Source organism: Psittacula echo (genome assembly GCF_963264785.1).
Source record: "Psittacula echo genome assembly, chromosome: 3".
NCBI lineage: Eukaryota > Metazoa > Chordata > Aves > Psittaciformes > Psittacidae > Psittacula > Psittacula echo.
In genome coordinates, this window is record NC_137736.1 from 50,359,440 (window position 1) to 50,382,221 (window position 22,782).

General features: G+C 43.1%; 1 protein-coding gene across 4 annotated transcripts; it reads right to left on the reverse strand.

Annotated features, from left to right (window-relative positions):
• Positions 1-11,625: 11,625 nt before the first annotated feature.
• Positions 11,626-22,542, reverse strand: LOC308219199 (uncharacterized protein). 4 transcript variants are annotated; one of them, XR_013956465.1, is made up of 4 exons: positions 21,438-22,542; positions 18,900-18,947; positions 15,005-15,208; positions 12,552-13,748 (listed from the first exon to the last, which is right to left on the reverse strand). XR_013956465.1 is itself a non-coding variant. In XM_080613816.1 (3 exons), exons 1-2 carry the CDS (start codon positions 22,539-22,541, stop codon positions 18,939-18,941), a joined length of 1,113 nt encoding a protein of 370 aa, XP_080469942.1. In that variant the 5' UTR covers position 22,542; the 3' UTR covers positions 11,626-12,539; positions 18,900-18,938. The 4 variants fall into 4 exon arrangements, 3 of the variants coding, with proteins under 3 accessions (XP_080469942.1, XP_080469941.1, XP_080469940.1); XM_080613816.1 differs by lacking the exons at positions 12,552-13,748; positions 15,005-15,208 and adding an exon at positions 11,626-12,539; XM_080613815.1 differs by lacking the exons at positions 12,552-13,748; positions 15,005-15,208 and adding an exon at positions 17,387-18,813.
• Between the last annotated feature and the right edge of the window lie 240 nt (positions 22,543-22,782).

Sequence of the window (22,782 nt, forward strand, 5' to 3'; positions counted from 1 at the left end):
TTCCTCTTTTCTATTACTCAGGCTGCTACCACTGGTACCTAGAAAATTAAAAATGTATTTTCGTATTCTTTCAAGCCTTGGAATATATCAACATATTTATTTTGTGCAAAGTGAATGCATCTTTATTCTTTCTCCTAGTATTAGTTGGTGTGCTGTGGACTAACCAGCCTTTCCAGGGAAGAATGATTCTGCTAAAGAATGCACAGTGCAAGTTGTTTGTTTTACCATTTACATACTTAACAGAGGTAATGCAGCCTGAAAAGAGAAATCAGGAAAGCATCTCAGATGGTGGGCTTGCCTATGCTCTTTGGTTGTTTTGCTGGAGGCTGAAAATTCAGCAAAACATAATTAGCCAGTGTTTGAAATTCCATGTTTTGTTGGAAATTAAGCACAAGCTAAACTAATTTCCTATTCAGCAAAGAGGACTAACACATGCTGAAATATAAGTATCTACTTTAGTGTCTGGCTTAAATTGTGCTTAAATCTTTAAGGTTAGGACAAATTAATCTTTCAGAAATAGAAAGCTTCTTAGCTGTCCTTCTGGCCATTATGTCTGCGTACATATTTTGGAGAAATTTAGGTACAAGCTGGAAAACTGAAAAATTTATGTCTGTGTATATATTTTGGAGAAATTCAGGGACAAGCATGTGCCCTGGTTAATCTAGATTTACAGGAACACTTTGCTATGCATCCATTTAATTTGGACTACTTAGACCAAAGGCAGCAGGGGATCCTCCTTGAACCATGGGAAAAAATACTGAACTTGGCTACAGGACAGAGGAAGAATGGAAAAATAAAGCCATGAATAATTTTCCTGTAAAGCCTGTTGTCATTAGCTGTCTTTTTAATAATGATTAGATCATGAGAGAGAAGAGAGAGCTACACTCATTAAACTTATATTGATCTAGAGCCTTGTGTAGTTGAAGGCAAGTGAACAGGACAGTATAAACTGACATTCAGACTCATGAGGTTTTGAGGCACAGCACGTTAAATCATATTTTTATCTGCAAGCATGGCTTTTGCATTTGACTTTGGTGTAAATATCTAAATGCCCAACTCAGCAAAATAGTTTGCAGTCATCTGTTTGGAAAATAAGTGAGCTGATAAAACACAGTAAGGATACTCAAGAAATGACTGCCTGGAGTTGTACTACTAACTGATGGATGATAACAATGAAATGCTTAATTCATCTTTAGCAAAGGCAATATCTTTTCCATTGGTTCTTTTCCATAAACTGTGAGTGTAGAGTTCTTCACATCAGCCCCCTTCTTACCAATAAACAGCCACTTGCAGTGGCATCTTCTGCCAACAGTGTGCATCAGTATGGCTGCTGTAGGGATAAAGGGACCTGGCGTTCAAGGGAAGCCAAAACAAAAGCTGAGGAAAATAGTGGAATCTCTTGGGACCACCAGCATGACAGCTGTGAAGGTACCTGCTTTATCACAGTCAAGAGGTGAACATCACCCCTGAATATGATTTCTCCAGGAAGTCTCTGGGGCTTTTCAGAAACAGAAATGAGGATGACGCCCAGGCTGTAGGGGATAGAACAGTGATGATGATGTGGGAGGCTCTTGGTAGTCTGTTATTTTCAGCCACAGGCATCTCAAGATGTCCAGGGGTAAGAACAACCAACCATGCTAACAGATACAGAAGACGATAGATCTTTCGCTCACTTTTTCTGCTTGTTTTTTTTTTTTTTTTTTTTTTCTGTTTATTTTGGGTTTTGGCAGTAGTTGTTTTATGTACTAGATCTCGTGTGCTTTGCTATGAGGAAGTTTAATGTTACCTGCTACATCTCATGATCAGCCTGCCCATGAGATTCAGTTTCTCACACTTCTGTGTAGTCCAGATACAGGCATGCAAACCTATACCTCCCTAACCTGCCTCACTGTACCAGCTGTGCCTTCAGCAATTCATCACACACCGCAGATGGCAGCAATTTTAAGAAGGGAGAGAGGTCTGTAGGATTCTCCTTCATCAAGCATCAAACGAGCACTGCCTTGGGAATTTGTGACAAAACCTGCAAATCCAGGAGAGCTGGTGTTGTTTGAAATCTTCTTGGTGGGCAGTGGGGACTGAGATGAGTCTTAGGGTCTTCTCAGATTGTGAGTAACATAGGAAATGATATATGAAGTGGATCATTTCCAACAGCCTAGAAGATTGCTCTTTCCAGTGCTGACACTGGAAAGACAGGATGTGGGGATTACAGAGATGTTAGTTGGAGTAAGTGGCTCATTCCCATCCCATGCTATTACAGTATTTGGCATCCAAAGGATGACATTTTGCACTTAGATTCCTGTGTAAACTAAATCACTTTACATAACACTGTTGTTTTTATATTCCTACTTAATTTATTTATTGAAGACAATTGTTTATATCAAACTACTCATGCAATGTCCAAACTTCTTTGGATCATGTATACTAAGATGTTAAGCAGAATAGCCTTGGCTACTGAAAGTGGCATAGATTTATATCTTGTACGTATTTGAGAATACCAAGGACTAGAAAAAAGTTCCTGATAAATTTTTAAGTACCTTTTGAAAAGGAGACATAAGAAAACTAACATACCTATAAAACATCGTATAGACAGGGCATACTATGGAAGAAACATATGGTCTATATGGAGAGCATGAACTTAAAAGTGAAGACTGAAAGACTTTACTGATCAAGTTCCAGAAAAACTAACAGATGGGACAAGACATGGTTATTTAAAGACTGAGAAATGAGCACAAATACTATTAGACTCTGACTGTATTTCATTGAATAAACAAATTCAGTCATTACTCCACAGTAACATAACACATCATGCCAATGCTAAACACGGTCTGAAGTACTTAATCTGATTATTTTATGGCCATCTCCCAGATTTTAACAGTACATTGAAATGAAATCTAAGTGTGGGCAAGGGAAAAAAAAAAAAAGAATATATAACCTATTAACAATTTAAAAGAGGCTATGAATTGTTAGAGGTTACTTCCAGGGAGGTACTGAAGCCTAACATCTCCTAGCAGGCAAGCTGAGAGTACTGTGGTCTCAGCACCCTGCTGGGAATGCTGTCACTGACTGCTGGCACCATGGCTCTATCTGGCCTTCCCAGCAAGAGGTCACTGCCAAGCCCCCTCCTCATGCAGAGAAACAGGACCTGATGGATAACCACAGCTTTCACTTGACTTTTGTGGGACTTCTGTGGGACTTCTCTGTGGTGCTATTTTTTTCTTGCACAATGGTTAGTTTTGTGTACTATTAACATGGATGCAGTAATGTGCATGAGAAGGTCTTCACTCCAGCTTGGCATTGCCTTGCCATAGCTCAGGTGCCAGGAGTTAAGTCATATTCTGTTCTGAGTTCATACAGACAATTTCAGGGGAAAGGCACAGCACTAAACTGATTATCAGCTTACATTTTATTTGTTAAATATTTACTGCCAACAGCTTACAGCCTCTCTGGGGAAATATGGTTATGTTTTCCACCCTATTATGAAAACAAATCTCCTCTCTTCTTCAGGATGCTTTTTCTGTTTAAGCAAAATTAAATATCTGGTTTCTTTGAGAAACTTGCTGTGGTTAAATCACTGTCATGTATTTCCTTTAGTAGTGATCTCAAATGTGTTTGGGAAGACACACTGATTAGTCCTCTCAATTAACAGGGCTGGATACAGCCAGAAAAAAACAGTTTCCAAAGTATCCAGCCTCAGTCCAACATGGTTCTGTGTTGCTTCATGTATCATTTAAGCACGCTGTAATATTCCCAGGAACTCCAACTGTCTCTTCACAGATGATGTTAGAAATAGGACAGCATTTTTCAAATAGGTGATTTCTGGTGCAAACGATAGCAAAGGTGTCCTTGATTTTTGTGGAGGCATATGCAAACATTCTGCCTGATATTTATTACAGAGCCAAGTAGGGGAGTGAACAGTACTTCATATTTTAATGAAAGAAAAACACTCTTCTTGGCTGAGACCTTTTCATATTTTCAGGTTCAAAGTGCACCTCTGGTACTGCTGAGCACCTCTGGATCTCTGGCACATGAACCTCTTGAAGAACCCTGCTGCAGAGATTGCGCAAGTATATTACAGCAGCAGTGTTTGGATCCCACCACACAGAAAACTTCATCTTGTTTAATATTTCCAGCTGAGGGTGGAAAGATATCCTTCCAGCCTGGAATGATTTCTGGGGTATTAGCTAAACTTTGCCAAACTTTATGGCCAAACTCTTTGAAATGTGGAAATCATGGATTAATGCCCCTTTTGTGCAACTTCTCAGCTAATTACTTAATTCTGAGCACATGAGGGGTTCCTATGACCATGCATGTGTTTTCAGTGACTTCAGCTGCATGGCTGTGCTTGTAAGACTGAAACTTTGTATGAAATAGCTTGTTTTATTACATGCTTAAGCTGTGGTTTGACAAGATGATTCAGGGTGTCTCATACCATATCTGACAGGCTCAAATTGCAAAGTGCTGGACAAACTCATTCTACTGGTTCATACTAGTTAAAAAAATGTCGATAGGAGGTATGTCTTGTCCTAGACACTTGCATAGTCTGTCTGGATTGCTATTATATAAAGTATACATAAGGTATTATATGAAGTGATATAACACCTTCTTTTGGCTGAGGTATTGTTTGTCCTCCTCTGGCTGGCATAAAGCCAACATACATAACATATTTTGCACTCTGATTCGTAGTAATGCAGAGGTGTTCACATCTGATATCATCAGATCTATGCTGCCAGGTAATCCAGTATTACAGCTTCTGTATACATTGCTATGATTTATGTCACTTTTTACAGGAAAGCCTAATCCAAAAATCAGCAAAACTCCCTCTGAAGTCAGGGGACTTTGGATCAAGTCAGTCTTTCATTTGCTTTGCTCCTCCCAGGTTAAAACAGACAGGGTAACTTCATTGGTTTTAAAAGAGTGCTTCATTTCTTGAGGGAGTGACTTTGACTTAATCTTGTTCAGTAAAATGTTGTAAAAGTGACTTTCCCACAAATAAGGAGCAGTACATTAGGGTTTAAGAAGAAGCATTTTATATTTAACAGTGCCACATCTTAGAACTAGTTTTTAAATTGATGTATCTGTGATGTGTTTTTTTGAAAGAATTTTCAGTGTAGTTATTGTCCTGTTCATGTATTAGCCCTGGGGAGAACAGGGACGGAAACTGTAATGTGAGGTGATACCTGTCATGAGATCACCCCTGGCTCGAAGGTGGCCTCAGCCTAAGACAGATAGCTAAAGCATTTAACAGTAATATCTGCTTAAGCTACAAAAATTAGACATAGTTTGGGATTTCAAAGGCTTCAAACTATGGGAGTGTTGCAATGATTTTATTTTTCACCTGGCTTAATTACAGTGCTCCGCTAGCACAGTCTGCTGCTGGTTTCTTTACCTATTAGTAAATCTGAATGCACTCCTAATTCTCTTGACCACAATCCCATTCCCAAAGTCATACACATGATAAGGCTTGTGACTGAAGGAAAAAAGAATAAAAGCTGCTCACAAAGCTGTGTCTCAGACTTTTTCAGACCTGTGGTTTGATTCCTGAGATATGTTCTTCTACACTGACTTTCAAAAGGTGTGCACCAGCCAGGCTGAGTGGGGCTGGCCTTATCAAGGTGGTCATGGAGACCAGGAGGTTTCACATTGCAGGTGAAACTGCATTACCTCATCCTTCCAGATAATCATTCACCTGCTTACACACATGCTTCTGGCTACGGACTCACAGCATGAGACATGCTGAAGTTACCAAAAACAGGCTGCAGGTTGCTTGGGCATAGTTAGTGTTGGAAAAAAACAGCGGATGTTTATAGCATTTCCTACCGGTTCCTGTAGTCTCTGCTTCTCTGGGACTCTGTGCAGCCCTACAACTCCATTAGTTTGTAAGAGAGATTGCAGAAGGGATGAATTGTTGTTTGGGTTGGGTTTTTTTTCTGTCCTGTATCTGCTCCTGTGGTGAGGCCACACTATATACCGGGAATCACACGTGCTGAAGCATACAGTAGCAAATATGATGGCAAGAGGACTAGTTCCGTCAGTCAAATTAACTCTTAAGATATTTTTTCCTTCTCCACAGGCTATGCTACAACAGCACAGAACTACTTGGTGTTCAGGATTTGCTCAAGCCAGTCTTAGGTGGTGGTTTTATTACGCTGTGCATGCTGAACATGCATTTTTTCAGGGACCAGTAGTGTTTGGGAGCAGGCTGGAGGGCAGCAGCAACATAGCTTGTTTCTTTTGGGGAGAGAGTCCACAGCTAATTGACTACCAGGCGTGTGAAACTAAAAGGCCTCCTCTCAGGGAAAAGGAAAATACAGCTTGGCCAATAGAAGTTACAGAGACTGAGCAATAGCAACAGGTTCAACAGAGAGTTACTAGTTTCATTTCTTAAGCAAAGAAGCTAGGGAGCCATAGACCTAGGGCTGGAAAGTGGAAGGGGAAAAATTAAGGCAGTTTAGGTAGCATTACAAGCATATGGGACATTCTGAAAAAGGAGATTATTGAATGATGGCAGTACCGATTAACAAAAATATTGGCTGCAACATTTAATATAATTTGCTGCATCTGTCCTCCTTGTGCCCATAGTGTATTGTCTTACCCAATTTCATAGAATCATAGAACGGTTTGGGTTGGAAGGGACCTTAAAGATCATCCAGTTCCAACCCCTCTGCCTTGGGCAGGGACACCTCCCACTAGACCAGGTTGCTCAAAGCCCCGTCCAGCCTGGCCTTGAACATTGCCCAGAAGCAGCTCAGAAGAAACTTCAGAAGGGGGATAGTTCAGATTCAGTATTTAAGTCTGTATTGTAGGCCTGTATTGACAAGGAGCAAATGGTGTCCTTGAAAGATGCCTTCTCAAATTATGCCGCTTCTTTATCAGTAAGAAATAGGGTTAGGTCTGTTAACCCCCTCCAACTTTCTCTTTTTATTTAAGCTAAATATAGTTTTTTTTTTTGTTGTTTTTTTTTTTTTTTCAGAAGAACAGCAATTCAGCTCAAGCAGACTGAGAGTGCTTTTTCTTTTGATCTTTTGGTTTGCTTCAGGAGCTGAGAAATCACTCTGAGGCTCATCAGGAGCTGTTACAGGTACTTTGCAATCTGTAAAAGTTCACCCCCTCCGTGGGACACGTCTTTGCAGAGCGGAGTAGAAGCTCGCACAGAGTTACTGACCAACACTGCACCGTAACTCACTGACATGCCTTGGAAATGTGCCTTGTTTGCATTGCACAGCTAGGGATTTGTTCAGCACATCCCAAAGAGAATGACAAAGCACCTTTGTACCCATGGGCTGCTGCCAAGCTTATCCTTAGGACTGCGCTGAACTACCTGCTTTGCAGTAGGAACCCTTATGCCAACAGCAGGCACATCTCAGCACTCCACTAACCATGACCTCTTGCTTTCAGCAGGCATGTCTCTGACACTGGAGGGAAGCCAGGCGAGTGCCTTATAGGGACAGCTTTGCTGACTCGCATTAGCCATACATCCTCCCGCACCAGTGAAATCCTCAGCTGACCTGTGAACAGCACAAGGGAGGATGGATCTATCCCTCATGCTCTAACTCAGAACTCTTACCAGTTAGTGGTGCACAGCAGGATGGGTCTATATGGCTAAAATCAAACAGCAGAGCTCCCACCTTTCTAAGTTTTCAACTTGAAAGCAAAATAAATGTCTAAATATAATGAAAAAAAAAAAGATCAGAATTAACAATACATCAAATTAATCATTTCAATATATTGTCTGTTGGCTGATCAGGACTTGTTACAGTATTCCTGCTTACACTGAGAATACAAATGTTAGCCAGATGTGAGCATGCAGGCAGTTAATGAAACAAATGGGAGGATTCTGTGTGTTCTTTCTCTTGATTTACAATACCAAACTACTGCACATGCATGTGAAGAAATACACTTGAATTCTACTTTCCACTTTGGGCAGATACTAACTCACCATTTCCATTCCAAATGTTTATTTATTTTGTTTATCTCTTCCCATCTTTTTCCCAGGACACATGGTTGTCCCCAGAATGAATTCTCCCCCTTGAATTCTCCCCCTTAAAGTTCCGCAGTGTGTTAGAACTGATTTCTCCAGCCAGAATGACAATCTGTGTAATAATTTTTGTGTTATGAAAACATACCATCTTCTAAAAGTTGGTAAAAATCAAAGTACTCAGTTGCTATTTGCTCTGTAGTCTGCTGGGAGATCTAAAAGCAATAAATGAAAAGACTATCAGTGCCTCAGGACAATGAGAACTTTTATTGCCCGGGATAGAAAAGTTTACACTGAAGCATAGTGCATGTGAAGATGCATCCTGTTTTAAATCAAGACAAATATTTTTCTGATGGTGGGAAAAATATTTTCCTGGGATACAAGAATGATGCGCACTAAGAGAGCAAGCAACAGACACTGTGTCTTACCAACCATTTGTGACCTGTTTTTCTGCCTTCACTCCGCTTACCTAGGTTGGTCCAACAAGAGATGCCTTGACTTTATGTGACAAGGCTCTGTGGTGCACTGTTGAGAAAGCAGCTGCCCCTTCACCCCCTCAGATTTCAGACAGGGGCTGCTGTTGCAGTTAGTAGGTACAGCACATCCATAGATACTTATAGTGCAACATGCAAGGCAGCCGACTTCCCGACAGAAGATTTTTCTCCCTACTTGAATGCAGGGAGAAAATTCTGGCAGCTCCAAGAGACATTTCTGAATTGCAAATGTGGCCTTGAATAAAACAGACACATGTGACCATTTATTTATTTATTTATGCTTAGACCTACATCACCAGGATGCTGCCACAGCTCTGTAGTACCTAACACCAGGATCAGCTCAGCTGTCTTTGCACCAAGCATCTGCCTTCCCCAAAGTGACAGTGACACTGCAGGGAGTCTGCCATGCCAGTGCTATAGACACGTGCCACAGGTTCAGCTTTCTCTCCCTGGCTTCTTGTCTGCACCTCCAGGGATTTTTCAGGTATTTCTTTTTGTATCTTCATTGGGAAGGCTTAGTAGTATTCTGCTTGCAAGTGTGGATGAGAGAAACTCAGTGCAACACGATACAGCCTAGCTATACCAAATGCTCCCAAAAGACCATTTTGCGATCGTGGGCTGTTTGTACAAGCTATGTCTTGGGAAGGGCCAGGGCAGTGTCCAAAGGAAAAATCCAGCCATCTGGAATCAGTTGCATGAGAGCCCATCATTTCTAAATCCCTAAGCACTAGATCCTACAGTCCACGCACACCCAAAAATACGATTAACGTTTACAAAGGCAAATGGCTGCATCAAACAACCTTGAAATGGGAGCTTATTTGTGTTAAATACAGATTAAATTCCAAGTTTAAAGGAGCAATCCATCTTTTTAATTACTCCTTTCAGCTGTGGTTTTATAAGAAGCAGAAAATAACTGCACAAGCTTTGGATAATTTAGAAAAGTCTACTCTGAAGGGAGATTTTGCAAAATGCTGGGAATAATAAAACAGCCGTTTTTACACTGTGCCAGAAAAAGTCCAAGTGAACAAAAAAACCCCAAAATAGAAACTAAAGATAATGCTACAAATATAGTCCTAGAAATTGGTTCACATCAAGTTGATTATCCTCTAAGCAAAAGTATTTCAGGCCATCTCCATTAATGTAAAAGCCAAGACACACACACCTTTATGCACCTTTATGCATTAACAAGTCACATGACAAGACCAGTCATGCAGTAAAGCTTTGCAGTGAAGCTAAAGAAATTTCTGTGCAAAGTCCTAGATTAATCCATTTGCCTTTCATGGAGTAAAAAGAAGCAAAAAAATCTTAAAATAATTGAGATGGGTTTTCAGTACCTTTTTTGTTATATAGAGATTGCAGTTTTCTGGGGAAAGCAAACAAACAGTATTTCTGACTGCAACTTGTTAAAATAACATCTTCGACAATGAAAACACTCAACTGGAAATACTTTTACAAATAAATGCAATGATAAATGTACACAGGTGTGATGCTGAACATAAGAGGCCCATCTGTTGAGAAAACATTGGAGTAATTTTTATATAGTTGCAGTAAGAGAAGCTTGACTTTAAACAAAATGGGTTTAGATATTTTTTGGGGCATGATGCTGAATGTAAGGTCAGGTGGTCAAATTTTATTTAAGAAACATAAGACAGAGAAGCTTGTACTGCAACGAACAGCACCATGTCCCAGAGGACAAAAGACCTGACAGTAACAAAATAAACACGAGGAAACAGGAGTTGAGCTACTCATGCCCACTACCTATCAGAAATATTTAGAGATGTTGAAAGCACCTTTACCCAGAAGATATTAGAAGAAATACTGGCATCTGAAAATTCTGCAGGCTGAATTGTGTATTTTTAAAGAAAATTGCAATTGAGAAATTGCAAAGGAACCCTGGTGAACTGTCAGACTACACAGAACAAGAGTAGGTAAATCCAGCCTACATAAAATCAAAGTAACACATACAGAAGAGAAACAATGAGTATATCTCAGAGAGCTCTGAACAGTTTCTACTCAGGGCATCTTCACTCACTGCCCCCTGGGAAATCTTAGCAAAAAAAAAGAAATAAAAAAAAGAAATTCCAGGACAAAGACTGGAGCATAAACTGTAATAGGAAATATCACAGTGAAATATTCATATGCCACACTTAACAATTTGACCTGTACAATGAATTCATCTTTATAATTTCTGACAGTATTTCTCTCAGTATTGACTCTCTTTAGCATGACACACAGCGAAGTCTGACAGATTTTGCTATTTCCTTACTGCTTGAAAAGTGCTTCTGAGTAAAGAGTATTTCCCAAATATTGACCATGTTCTCTTCAGCCTCCTCTAGCTCTGCAGTCACAATTTCAATGCTTACACACAAGTGTGTAAAACTCAGCTTTTCTAGACATCAACTAAATTCCTGCTTCTGCCCTCAGCTGCCAGAGCAAGATGAGCTCAGGCAATCCATGTGTAGCCTTGCACAGCACCACAGCCAAGGCCTCACAGCACACATGGGTGGTGAACTGATCCCTTCCTCCTGCCAGGGCCTCCACAGCAGGCAGGCAGAGAAGCAAGGAGGAAAAGCAGAGAATCTATAGCCAGCTCCAAACCTGATCCTTTTTCTGGAGTCCTGTGTAAGTATGAGTGTGTGGTGTGGCTGTGCTTCCTACTTCCCCCAAATCCTTAAAATTCACATCACAGGTGAAGGTCATTCACAAAATATTAAGATAACTCTTCCATCCTTAGCTGCCTTAAAGGGCTTACTCCACTGGCCTAGCAGGGTACTGCTGACTGTGGTCCTACATGTTTTCAAAGAGTGCAGCAACAGAGAGGGGAGGATCAGGTAAATGGCACTCTCTACATCTTCCTAAATAACTCTTCACCATGATGTCTGAATTGCTCTCCTTTTCATAGCAATATTTCTTCCACAGATGGTGTGGGGGACATAGGCAGGACACAAAATATCAGAATAGGTCCTTTGCTTGTTGTTCATAAACTAATCAGTAATGCCAACCACTGGAAACCTGTGGTGGAACTTCACAGGCATCAAAACACCAATACAGAAGTTAATTTAACTGCCAGTAGTTTTGAGCAAAGCAAACTAACAGGTGAAGCTATCTAGAGCTAACATTTCAAAGCTTTCAGGTTCTTGCTTGACCAGGCTCAGTATTTGCATTGCTATTTTTAAAACACTCACTACATCAAAGAGGCACATGTGCTCAAGGCAACAACATCTCCTCTCAAGAAAGTCACTTCAGTGTTTTGACAGAGAAGTAAAATATGCTTTACTTTCTTGTGGTTTGCCAGGTTAAGCCACAGGGTCAGCCAGCTAGCCATCTTACCAGGACATATTTTGTCAAGTGTTTTTCTTCTCCACCACAGCCAAATCATCTCAATATACAATTTGCCATTCAATATACAGGGCATACTGTGAGACACTGCTAGGCAACACAAGCTATAGGAATAAACAGGTTTAACTTTTCTGGTCCTCCACCACTGAGAGATATGACCAAAGCCATAACCAACATTTCCTAGACTTAGGAAAGCTTAGCAGCATTCACTGCACTTTTCTTACACTCATTAGGAAACATCTCTACCAGTCCTCCTCACCTGTTCCTAGGTTCGAGAGATTCATTCTTGCAGCAGCTTCACAGGTCAAGGTTTCAAGACTGAAGCTGTAGGAACACCAGAAAAAAAAAACAAACCCACATAAAAGGAGTTTCTTTCTTTCTGTGCTCTGCAGAAACTGCCCATTCAGAGACTGGGTTGGAGAGATCAAGAGAAAGGAAAAGGTGCGGCACATCTTGGAGCCCTGTAGTTCAGTTGCTGGGCACCAGCAGGGAGCCAGGTGACAGAGGGTCCTGTTCTCAGCTTCTTCACTTTGTGAAGCACTCCATATTAATAGCTTCCTCATGCAAGAGGCAGGTATAAGATATGCTTACCCATTCCTCTCCCTCCTGGTGGGAAGCAACTGAGATTAATTATTCCTCTAGGGAGTAGTCGGCCACAAGCAACTGGTACTGCTCTCAATAGTGCAACAGTGTTGTAACACACTGAAAGTTTGTTTTCACTGTTTTGAGCTCTGATGAAAAAAAAAAACAACAACAAAACAAGCCATGTTTTTAAATGCTTGCTAACGAATCCACAAAACATTTTAAGCAAGCTTAACCCACTGGTAAATTTTATTGTTCTCTACCTGATTTGTGCTGAAAGATTCAATTGTATTCCTTTTGTATTTGCATGCAATCAAAATATTGAAAATAGAAAATGCATGTTTTAGGAAATAGTACATGCCAGATACCACCTACTCTCCTCTCAGAAGGCATTTGCAACTGTATTATGTGTTATACAATGAAAGTACTTTTTGTGTCTATTTGTTTTTTAAGCATGCTAAGGCACAAGAAGAGGAATGCTATTTTAAGGTCCCTCCTTGAGCTGCATGGTTCTGTAACCAGTTCCATTAAGCACGCTTGTGCTTGGTGGGTCAGCACCACCAGCAGCTTGGCCAGCCTTGCCTACTGGCCAGAGCTCCTTCTCCTGCTCATATATTGGCCTACAAACTACCTACAGCAGTAACAATGTGCATGCTCACTTTCTGGTACCAAATCTCATTGAGATACTCTACCCATGGCCTTCCCACTGGCCAGCACCACTTCAATCCAGGTTGCTGAATCCCTTTTTCCCCCCAAGTAGGAAAGCGAAGGAGAGATTTGGTCTCCTGAAGTCACTTTATTTGCCATTCAATACCAACAAATTTATCATGCTGCTTCTGGGAAAAAATCCATGATCTTCCAGATGTAAACCCACTCACTTCTCCCAACAATCCAATGCAATGGCAGCGAGATTTCCCCTGTTATCCACTGGTACTTGATAACAAAGTCAGATGCCTGGCTTGGGAGATGGTGAAGGAGAAAGGACAAGGAAAATGACAAGGAAAGAAGGAAAATGAAGAGTTTCTCCCAACACGCAGCACTTTGAGAAGGCTATTGCCTCAAATTGCTCACAAGCGGCTGTCACACCATGTGCAGAAAGGTGCACACCTGCATGCCCTGGGCAAAGGCACCTCAGAGATTTCCCCACCTCCAGCTGATCTTTAAGAGTTGTGAACAGTTGGAGTCCCAGCACCTCTGTCAACTCCTTGCATAAAGTTCATTCCCCAGCTTTAAGCGGGAAAGATATTTCCACTTAGCACTACATGGATCACCCATGGGAGACATGAATACAGTAGGGAACCACCTGCATGCACTGGTGGTATTTCTTCCTTCCAAGCACTGGCATGAATGACATTTGACTGTTAGGGAGTGAAAAAAGAAATAGGGAATATAAGGGAGGTATAATGAAAGATAAATGCTGGAATGCCTAAGTAGATGGTGGCAAGTTTAAGCAGAGGAGGTACAAACTCCTGGCATGGAGTTATAAATTTCAAGAAGCTGTCTGTTTATGCCAGGGACATCTATAGGGGAACACACAGGCCAGGTCCCCTGCCACCAGCTTGTCTTGCAGCTTATCAACTAAGCAAAGACTTCATATAGCCTTGTAACTTCATGTAACTTCCTATTTTGGGATAATTTAGGGCGCTTATGGACACTTTGAAAATCAGTAGTGCAGATAGCACTTAATAGCTGAAGCCAATGTAAGCCATATTTCTGTTTTGAAACAGCCATTCCTGGCTTCAGGTTGTTAGAACTGCCAATTTAAGTGGCATTTTCTACACTCGCTGATGTAGATGCAGATACAGTGCTCATATTGCATAGTTCAAAGAATAAAAAAACCCCAACAGAATATGATCTGAGTTTTAGACTGCACAGAAACAAAAAGATGAAACTAGAGAGTGACTGAGTTTTGTGGAAAGGCTTTTATGGACACAAATGTTTGCAATTAAAAAATTCAGAGAAAACAGATTTTGTTTGGACGTAAACATTCTCTCGCTACCCTGGAAATACTAACACAGCAACGCTGCAATGAAACACTGGGAAGAAGAAAGTGTTCTGTAAAGTAAAGAAAGAGCAACAACCACCAAAAAAGGTAAAAGTACTTCTTGAATTATTTCAAGTTTGTAATTATGTAAGATATTGTAAACATGTTCCTGCTTTTTAAATCTCGCCTGCCAGTTAGCTGATTGCCCAGCAAACTGCCAGACTGCAAAGAGACACCAACTGGTTTTGACAAGAATTCCCAAGGGGGAAAATCCCAAAAAACAAAACAAAACCCAAATAAAAAATAAACTGAAAAAAAGCACTAGACCCAGATTATGTGACTAGAAACTTATGTGCTGTATTGGGCTGCACTAATGCACACACTGAACTTGTGATAAGGTAAAAGTCAATCCCGAGTGCCAAAACAAGAGGAGAAAAGTAAAATCTAGCTTTTATAATTAATCCAGCTGGGTTTTCAGGGACATAATCTCTTTGTAGGGAGAACTGCCAAAAGCACTCCCACAGATACAATCATTGCAGTCCCTGTTAAGCATACAACCTAAAAAAATCAGTTTGATAACTTCACTAGGCAACATTTCCACAAACATCTAGTCTGTTAGCACTGACTCACATCTCTCCCCGCAATGGTTACAAGAGTCTGGGGTTTTGGTTTTATCACAAGGGTGGACAGAAAGGCCTGCTGTCAGCACTACTGGCTTCTCAGAAATACACGAGCCTGCAGGCAGCCAGGGAGTCTCCTGCGTGCACTCCATCCAGCCACACTTAGATATACTGGGTTTCTTCATGCTTGTCCACACCAACTTGGCAGAACTACCTACACAGGGGTGAAAGGCTCTGTATTATATACATATATTGGCAGTCCGGTCAGACGCTGCTTGATCCCATGGCTGGCCCTCACGACATGCTTGCTGTGTTCACGAGACTTTTATGAAGAACAAAACAAGTTGGTGAGATTATGGGAGAAAGAGGAGGATGGGAAATCAACATTTAAGTTTAAATTGGAAGTCACATCAAGTAACTGACACGACCTCATCAGAGCTCAGAAGTAATTACTTTGCTCAACTGCAGTTGGCTCTTTTGCTCAACTTGCAAAAGGCTATCCACACGCAACATGTTCCGCTGTCGTCTTACCTTTAAAGACACATCACTACACTAGTAAGGCCAGAAGAGTACTAACATGGCCTCATTTTTTTCGCATGCTCCAAATAACAAAACTAACTGCTGCACAGATGGAAGTTAGAAATCCCATTTATTTGACTCTATTTTTGCAGAAGCTTAACTCCGCAGCCAGTATTTTAGTCTCGTCCCTAAATTGCAACACGTTTTGTGCTGTCAGTCACAATGTGCCGGTTTTAATTTGTTCTTTGTAGTAACAATGCATATCAACACAGCACACAAAAAAGCACATCTGTGGAGGAAAAAAAATCCTGTCTTGCTAGAAATCCCTAAAAATAAACTTACCTGAAATTACTCCTCAGGAATACATGCTACTTAATTTTAGTCAACTGACAAAACCTGTTTTTCCATAAGATGCTGGTCCTCCCAGCATATTTTACAAGTATTCACAACTGGAAATTCCATGAGTCTTGGTGGAAATCCTTGCTGCAACTTTGCCGCAGCTAATAGGACTTACAGAAATAGTATACAAGAAAAATAAAATTCCTGTGTGTCACAGATTTCCATTGCTGATCAGTTACTGAAAGAGTGATAGAACCACGGTTCATTTCAACTCTTAAGACTCTCATCAACAGCGTGCTCTATTTTCACACATCACTTAGTTAAAGGGTTACCTTTAATGTTTGCTTTCAGAGAGCAAGCATCTTCAGTATCTCCATGCTACCTGCCATGTCATGTAAATGACAGGAAGTTTAGCTTATGATCAATGAAATAAATCTACTCATAAACCAGAGATGAACAGGAGATATGGAATTCACCATCCTTTTAAGGCACACACTGACTCAACAAGGACAAGGCAACACCAGGAGCTGTACAGGTAAGTTAGCTGGCGTCAATGACATATGCAAACCCACGCAGCACTAACTGCTGGAATCTGAAGAAACCCATTAAAGTCCAACACTTTTAATGAGACACTAGTGGACAAAGAAATTTCATGCATTAGCTTACAGCACAGTGATGAGAAGGAAAGTACATGTGCAACTATAAACCCCAAAGGATGCACACGTACCACAGTGAAACTACTGGGTGGCCCCAAGACAGCGACAAAGGACAAGTTTATGAAGAACTAAAAAGAAGGGAGGCATGTGGGGAGAGGGAGTGACAACACCCATGTCATAAAGATACCACTGCTAGTAATTTGAAAGGAAATTTTCATTATGAAAACAGGCAGCAATTTTAAGGCAGTCACTGACATTAGAGAGCAAGACAGAGCCCCGGCAATTGTCTACAGCAGATGCAGAAGACAGGGTGGTCCAACCCTTCACCAGTATCAACCAGGAAACTGGAAGGTGACAAGAGTGCCAGGAAGGGCACCAGACTGAAGGGTGGAGAGAGTAACAAACCCAACAAATTCTTGGCAGAAGGACTCGGCAGAAAACACTAGGAAGTGTTTCAGACTCCAGCTGGGTATGCTGCTCCCAAATTGGACAAGAAAAACAAAACTGCTACTGCTTCGCTGCTCTGAGTCAGTAGGTTAAGACCCATGCTTGTGCACTTCACCAGTAGGACTGAGGAAACCAACATCTGCTCATCCTTCCTCATTCCATACCTCCCTCTCCCCAAATCCTGCTACTATTCGAGCACTTCCTCAAGAGGAGATGCCTGCAGTGGTCCATGTGTAGCAATGATGGTGAAGAAACAGCAAGGACCAATGAGTAACAGCAGTTCCGATTTCTGAAGAAAACAGGATGAAGGAAGACTGTCATGAGTGATCTGGTTGTTCAGCTTAAGCCTCTTATCAAAACCGAAAGGTTTTGTAACCTGTAATTCCATGTGTAAAAGTATTCTATGTTCTACTGTACTGAAGGCAGGTATCTCGGCATTCACTGGATCAGAGTCCCAGTCTGGAGGCCATTAAAGTATTTGTACTCCAGTACAGTGGCTATTTCATTTTCAGACAGATCAAGGCCTGATTCATACCTATCGTTGTCTTCACAACTGTCAAAGATGAATAAGCTACAACAACTACAGTTGCAACATTACCAAGCACTTCTGCAACATACAGAAAGCAAATTTCAAAGGCTGATTTTCTGCCAATAGTTAAGATTTGGTTGTGCTTTAACAACTGAAGCCCAGAAATTTTGCAAAAGGTCAGGTGACTGGAAAAAGCATTACAAAAGGGGAAGTGGCAATGTAAGAACGAGGGAGGGGAAAAAAGGCTGAGATTAAGAACAGTATTTATATATAAAAATTTATTTAGGTGATGTCACAAACAGTTTAATTATCAATTTACAAACACTTCGTGTTATGCATATTATTGAAACTATCAAGAAAGGAAAAAGAGAGCAGGTAACTGCAGCTTTTTCCTGAAACAACTAAAGGTATACCCTTACCATTATGCGCATTACTGGATCATAGTATTATCTTGATCATACTTCCTAGTATGCAAGGGAAAAGGAAAACAAAATACTGAGATGTAGAATAATTAAACCATGAACCAGTGAACATGGTTTTCATGAATATCAGACTACAAAAGCCTAGTCTGATGCTCAGGATCTTAAGTGTTCTATGAGGATAAAAACGGAGAATAATTTAAGTAAATTATTCTATTTGACCAAGAATTTTGTAATGAACAATTGGGCTAGATAGAACTGATTTCTGGCAATGATAGCAATGGTTAATGCATTTTTCAGAGAAGAATGGAGAGGCAATATTGAGCCCCACAGAATAGTTCTGTTGATAACCTGAGTAATCTTACCAAGTGTATGATACTGCTTCAAGTCAAATATACATTTATGTTGCATATATTCTCAATGAAATGGTAAAAGTAACAGCTGGAACAAGACAAGTTATGATTTATTACTTTTTTTTTTAACAAATATAGTACATAGGTTTTTGAAGTGTCCGGTTGTGATCTGCAAAGATCCAGGATTGCACACAAGTTTGCTCAAATGAGAAAGGTTAATCTGCGCACTGAATTGGCTTATACTTTCAAAGTAGTATTTTAGGGCAGGATTCTCCTCCGGGAGACTGTTCCTGACCTCATTCAACCAATGTTCAATTTATTCACCTTCCTGAATCTTTGCCCTCTTTGGATAGTCTGTGACAAGTGCTGCGCTGCAGGAATTCCTGTTTTCCAGCAAACTGGCTTGCTCTGCAGGTTTGTAGTCCATTGTTACAATTGCTGATTGGGTAAAATGAATTTCCTACGTCTTCTCTAGCACAGCTTGCAACGCAACAGAAGCAGAGGTAAAAGAATGCACTAGTATACCAGAGCTCCACTTAAACACCAACGGAGTCAGGCTGTTGGCACCAATAGAAAATTCTGTATTTAACAAATCTGCAGGTATGTAAAATCCAAAGTCAGTCAGTTTTATAAATAAACTCACCCAGTTAGTTTGACTGCCATCCCAACTGGCCTTCTGTTTTCATGGAGTCTGGGGGGAAAAAAAAAAAAAAAAAATTATCTGAAGTTATACATACAGACATAAATTTGGAGGAATGAGTATCGGCCATCCTACACATGCACCAATTATTGCACTCAAACTAAAACTAGGGTTTCTCACTTCGTTCTTTCTGCATAAAGCAAAGTTACTCCTCTTCATTGGCGCCTTAGAGAGGTCAACTAGCTTCAAACACCACACTCTTTTGCATTACTTTGTTTTAACTGGTTAACCTTCCTGGAACTGCAGGACTAGAGACACAGGCACTATATCAAGCTGAAATTTAAGGAGCTTTCAACTGAAGGGGGAAATTAAATCCAGTCAGGCTGCCTAACGCTATCCTTTGAAATGATTAAAACAAAATGAGTTCCATCAAACAATCTGGAAGAAAAGGTCTTGGTAAAACACCTCCTCTTCCTCTTGACAGCATGAATGTGGAAAGGCTCAGGTTCAGGCCCAGGCCATAAATCCGTAAAAGGCCATTCTCTCCCATTTTAATTCTCTGATTTTTTTTCCCAAATGTGAACTCATGCCTTATTTCTCTAATGTAGTTTTGAACTGCATAATTAGGGCTTGCAAGGAGCTGGGGAGGTACCGGGGAAACCCACAGGTCACCTCCAAGAGAGTAACATTTCCTTGCAGTTGCCTTGCCAATAATAAACTAGGCCTCATCTATGTTTAACAGTTGCTCAAACCATTATTTCAGTTTTTAAACAGTTGTGACTGCTACCAATTAAAAACTGCCCTAATAATAGGAAGGTGGTTAAACCCATGCTGAACAACTCAACTACTTTTACTTTTGCTTTTCATTGTGCTGCTAAAGCATTACTGTTTTACAAACATTAAACTTCCGGTATTTTGAGTTATTTAGTTAAAATAAACACGTTGAATTTGTCTTTGCACAATTTCTGAGAAAAAAAAAATAAAAATCAATGTCACTGCCAAGAATCAACTAGGAAGTTTCCACAAAACCAAAGAGGATCGAGACCTCTGGTGCCTTAGCAGACAACAGCACAAAGTTCTGCACTGACGGACCGACTGCTGTGGAAGAAGTTACAAGCCTGGTTAACATGACAAGCTGAAGATCCAGTCTCAGGTGAGAGGAAAGTTACAAGCCATCACCCATCTGGCGCTCACAAAAGATCCATAGCAAAACAAGAACTGAGCTGTTGTTCTTGGGAACGGAGAAATCTAAACAGAGATATTAGAAAGAAAGTTGCATAAATCCAGAGCACCAACCACAGAAGGCTACAAGGCCTGCACTGGGACTGTTTATCTCTGTTACTGCCTCATGCTTGCTCCCTTGCTTTGTTGCAGGCTGGCCTAGAGAAGTCACTTTTGTTAAGTCAGGAATAAGTGCGACAAACATTTCCAGAGTCCCTGAAAAAGGGTTCTCCCTTTCCAGGTCAGGCTAACAGAGATGAACAACTTAGCCACTCCTTTGCACTGGCAATCCCCAGGGAGCATAGCATCTCATGAGCTAGCAAAAACCTTTCAGGAATGCACAGCTTCTTCCTACAGTCCTAAAACATTGTTTAGAAATAAATATAGCCAGTATAACAGGATCTCCCTATTGTCTTTCAGCTGGCATGAAACTCAGCACTCAGAATTTTCTGTGCTAGGGACTTCAGACACTATAGTCACCAGTTTAAGAGAAGCAGCACAACCCCTAAGTATAGGCAGGCAACCTTTTGCAGCCACAGAGCTCACTGTCATTGCCCAGGCCATGGAGAGGGTGGATCTGCCCATGTACATCAGGTTATCCTAACTCAGTGACGCTCGATGCCTACACTGAAAGCAAAACCTTAATGTACACAAAATCTTCCCTACTTTCCCTAATCACACCCACCATTTTCCCCTGTAAACCAGGCCAGAACATGTGAACTAAATCTGCAAAACTCAAGGAATCTGCAAGCTGTGGCCATTCACATTGATTCGGAGAAAATCGTTATTCATATCAGTATTTCTGGCCTCCCACACAGCCTGCAACTGCCACATGCTCCTGTAGTAACAGGAGGGTCTCTACTCTTTGTCTTACATACAGATAACTATTGATGAGAAGATAAATTATTTTAAGACAACTCAGAGGAAAAAACGAAACAAAGCACCTTTCTTCTAATGCCTTAAGAAAAATGCAGTTATAGACCAGAGGAGGGAATCCACAGGGCTCCCAATTCCTAGTGGCTAGAGCAGTAAATGCTACAAACAATTCTTCTGCTGAGAGCATGCTTTTTTCTCCAGCAATGCCCACACCTCCCACAGTGGCCAGTTGGACACCGGTGCAGCCCCATGCCTTGCCAGCTGATACCGTGACCCATCATAACTAAGCACCATAGTCAGCATGAGCACAGGTCAGTGCCATGACATGGGAGCTGCTGACCAACTCAAGGGTGCCTCGACTGTCCCCTTCTCCTCCTCCCCTCCGAGGGGGCACCGTGCCCAGCCAGGGCAGTGGGGAAACACGCGGCCGCCAGCCTGTCACACCTGGCTTTTCTCCTCCTGCTTGGGGCTCTGTGAGGGTGCGGGTGCTGGTGGCGGTGGTGTTGGCGAGGCCTGAGTCTCGACCTCAGCACGCGGCTTCCTGGGGATGAGCGACTTGAGGGGTGCCATCCACTTCATCCACAGGTCGAGGTCGACGTCGCCCCAGGGCAGGTTGGGATCCTTGGCCGCCCGCCGCCGAAAGTCCTCGTCGTAGTTCATCCACGAGGTGCCCCCGTAGGTGGCATGCAGCTTCCGGATGGTGTCCAGGTACTTGAACATGGCCCCGCAGCGCGCAGGGTGCTTCTCGCACAGCACGCTGGCGTACACCAAGAAGGCCGAGACCCACTGGTCCAGCGTGTCCCCCGGGCGCGGGCCGTACTCGGGGGCCAGCTCTGTGTGGAGCAAGGAAAAGAGGTCAATGAACTCCCCCCGCCAGATCCGCTCCTTGGTGGCCTTGGCCAGCTTGTAGCCCAGCGGCCGCCGCAGCCCCACGTAGGGGGTGGCCGCCGGCTCCGCCGCCGCCGCCGCCTCTCCCTGCCCCGCCGACGCGGCCGCCGCTGCCGCCGCCGGGCCCCCAGACGCGCCGCTCGCCGCCGCCGCCGCCGCTGCCGCCGCCTCGGCGGAGGGGCTGGCAGCGGCCGCCGCCGCCCCGAGCGCGGCCTGCCGCTCCAGCCAGCGCGGGTTTACGTAGACGGTCCGCAGGCGCGGCGCGGCCCCCGCCGCCGCCGCCCGCGCCGAGCCTTCGGCGCCGGGCTGTAGGTGCAGCACGGCCAGGGCGGCCGGCGCACCGGCGGGCAGGTCGCTGCCGTCCCTCCGCGGGGCCGGCTGGGCCGCCGCCGGCACCTGGAGCAGCGAGGGCGCCGCCCAGGGTGGGGAGCCGCCCCTAGGCCCGGCCGCCGCCGCCAGCGCCTCTAGGCCCGGGAGGCCGAGTCGCGAGCCGGGAGCCACCGCGCCGAGCACCCATCGGGTCTCGGCGATCCCGGCGCGGTCCCGGGGGCTCCGCGACCTCCCCTCCTCCCGGCGCCCGGCGAGGGCCGTTCCCAACGTCAGGGGGGCCGCTATTCCGGCCCGGCGCCGACGGCGGCTCCGCCGCTTCCCACGTGGCATCGGCGCGGCGGCTCCGGGCAGGGCGCGCGGCAGGGGGCGTGGGTACGGCCGTGGGGGCGGGGCAGTGCCGGGAGGGGCGGGGCTTGGCTACCCGAGCTTCACACCCCTTTGTCCCACGGGTCTGCCTCCGCCGGCGCCGGCACCGTGAGCGGGTGTGCCGGTACGTCCGGCTGTGCTGTGCGTGAGCACGTCGGCGGGCCGCCTGCGGTGAGACGCGGAGTTAAACGGTCCCCGCGGTGTT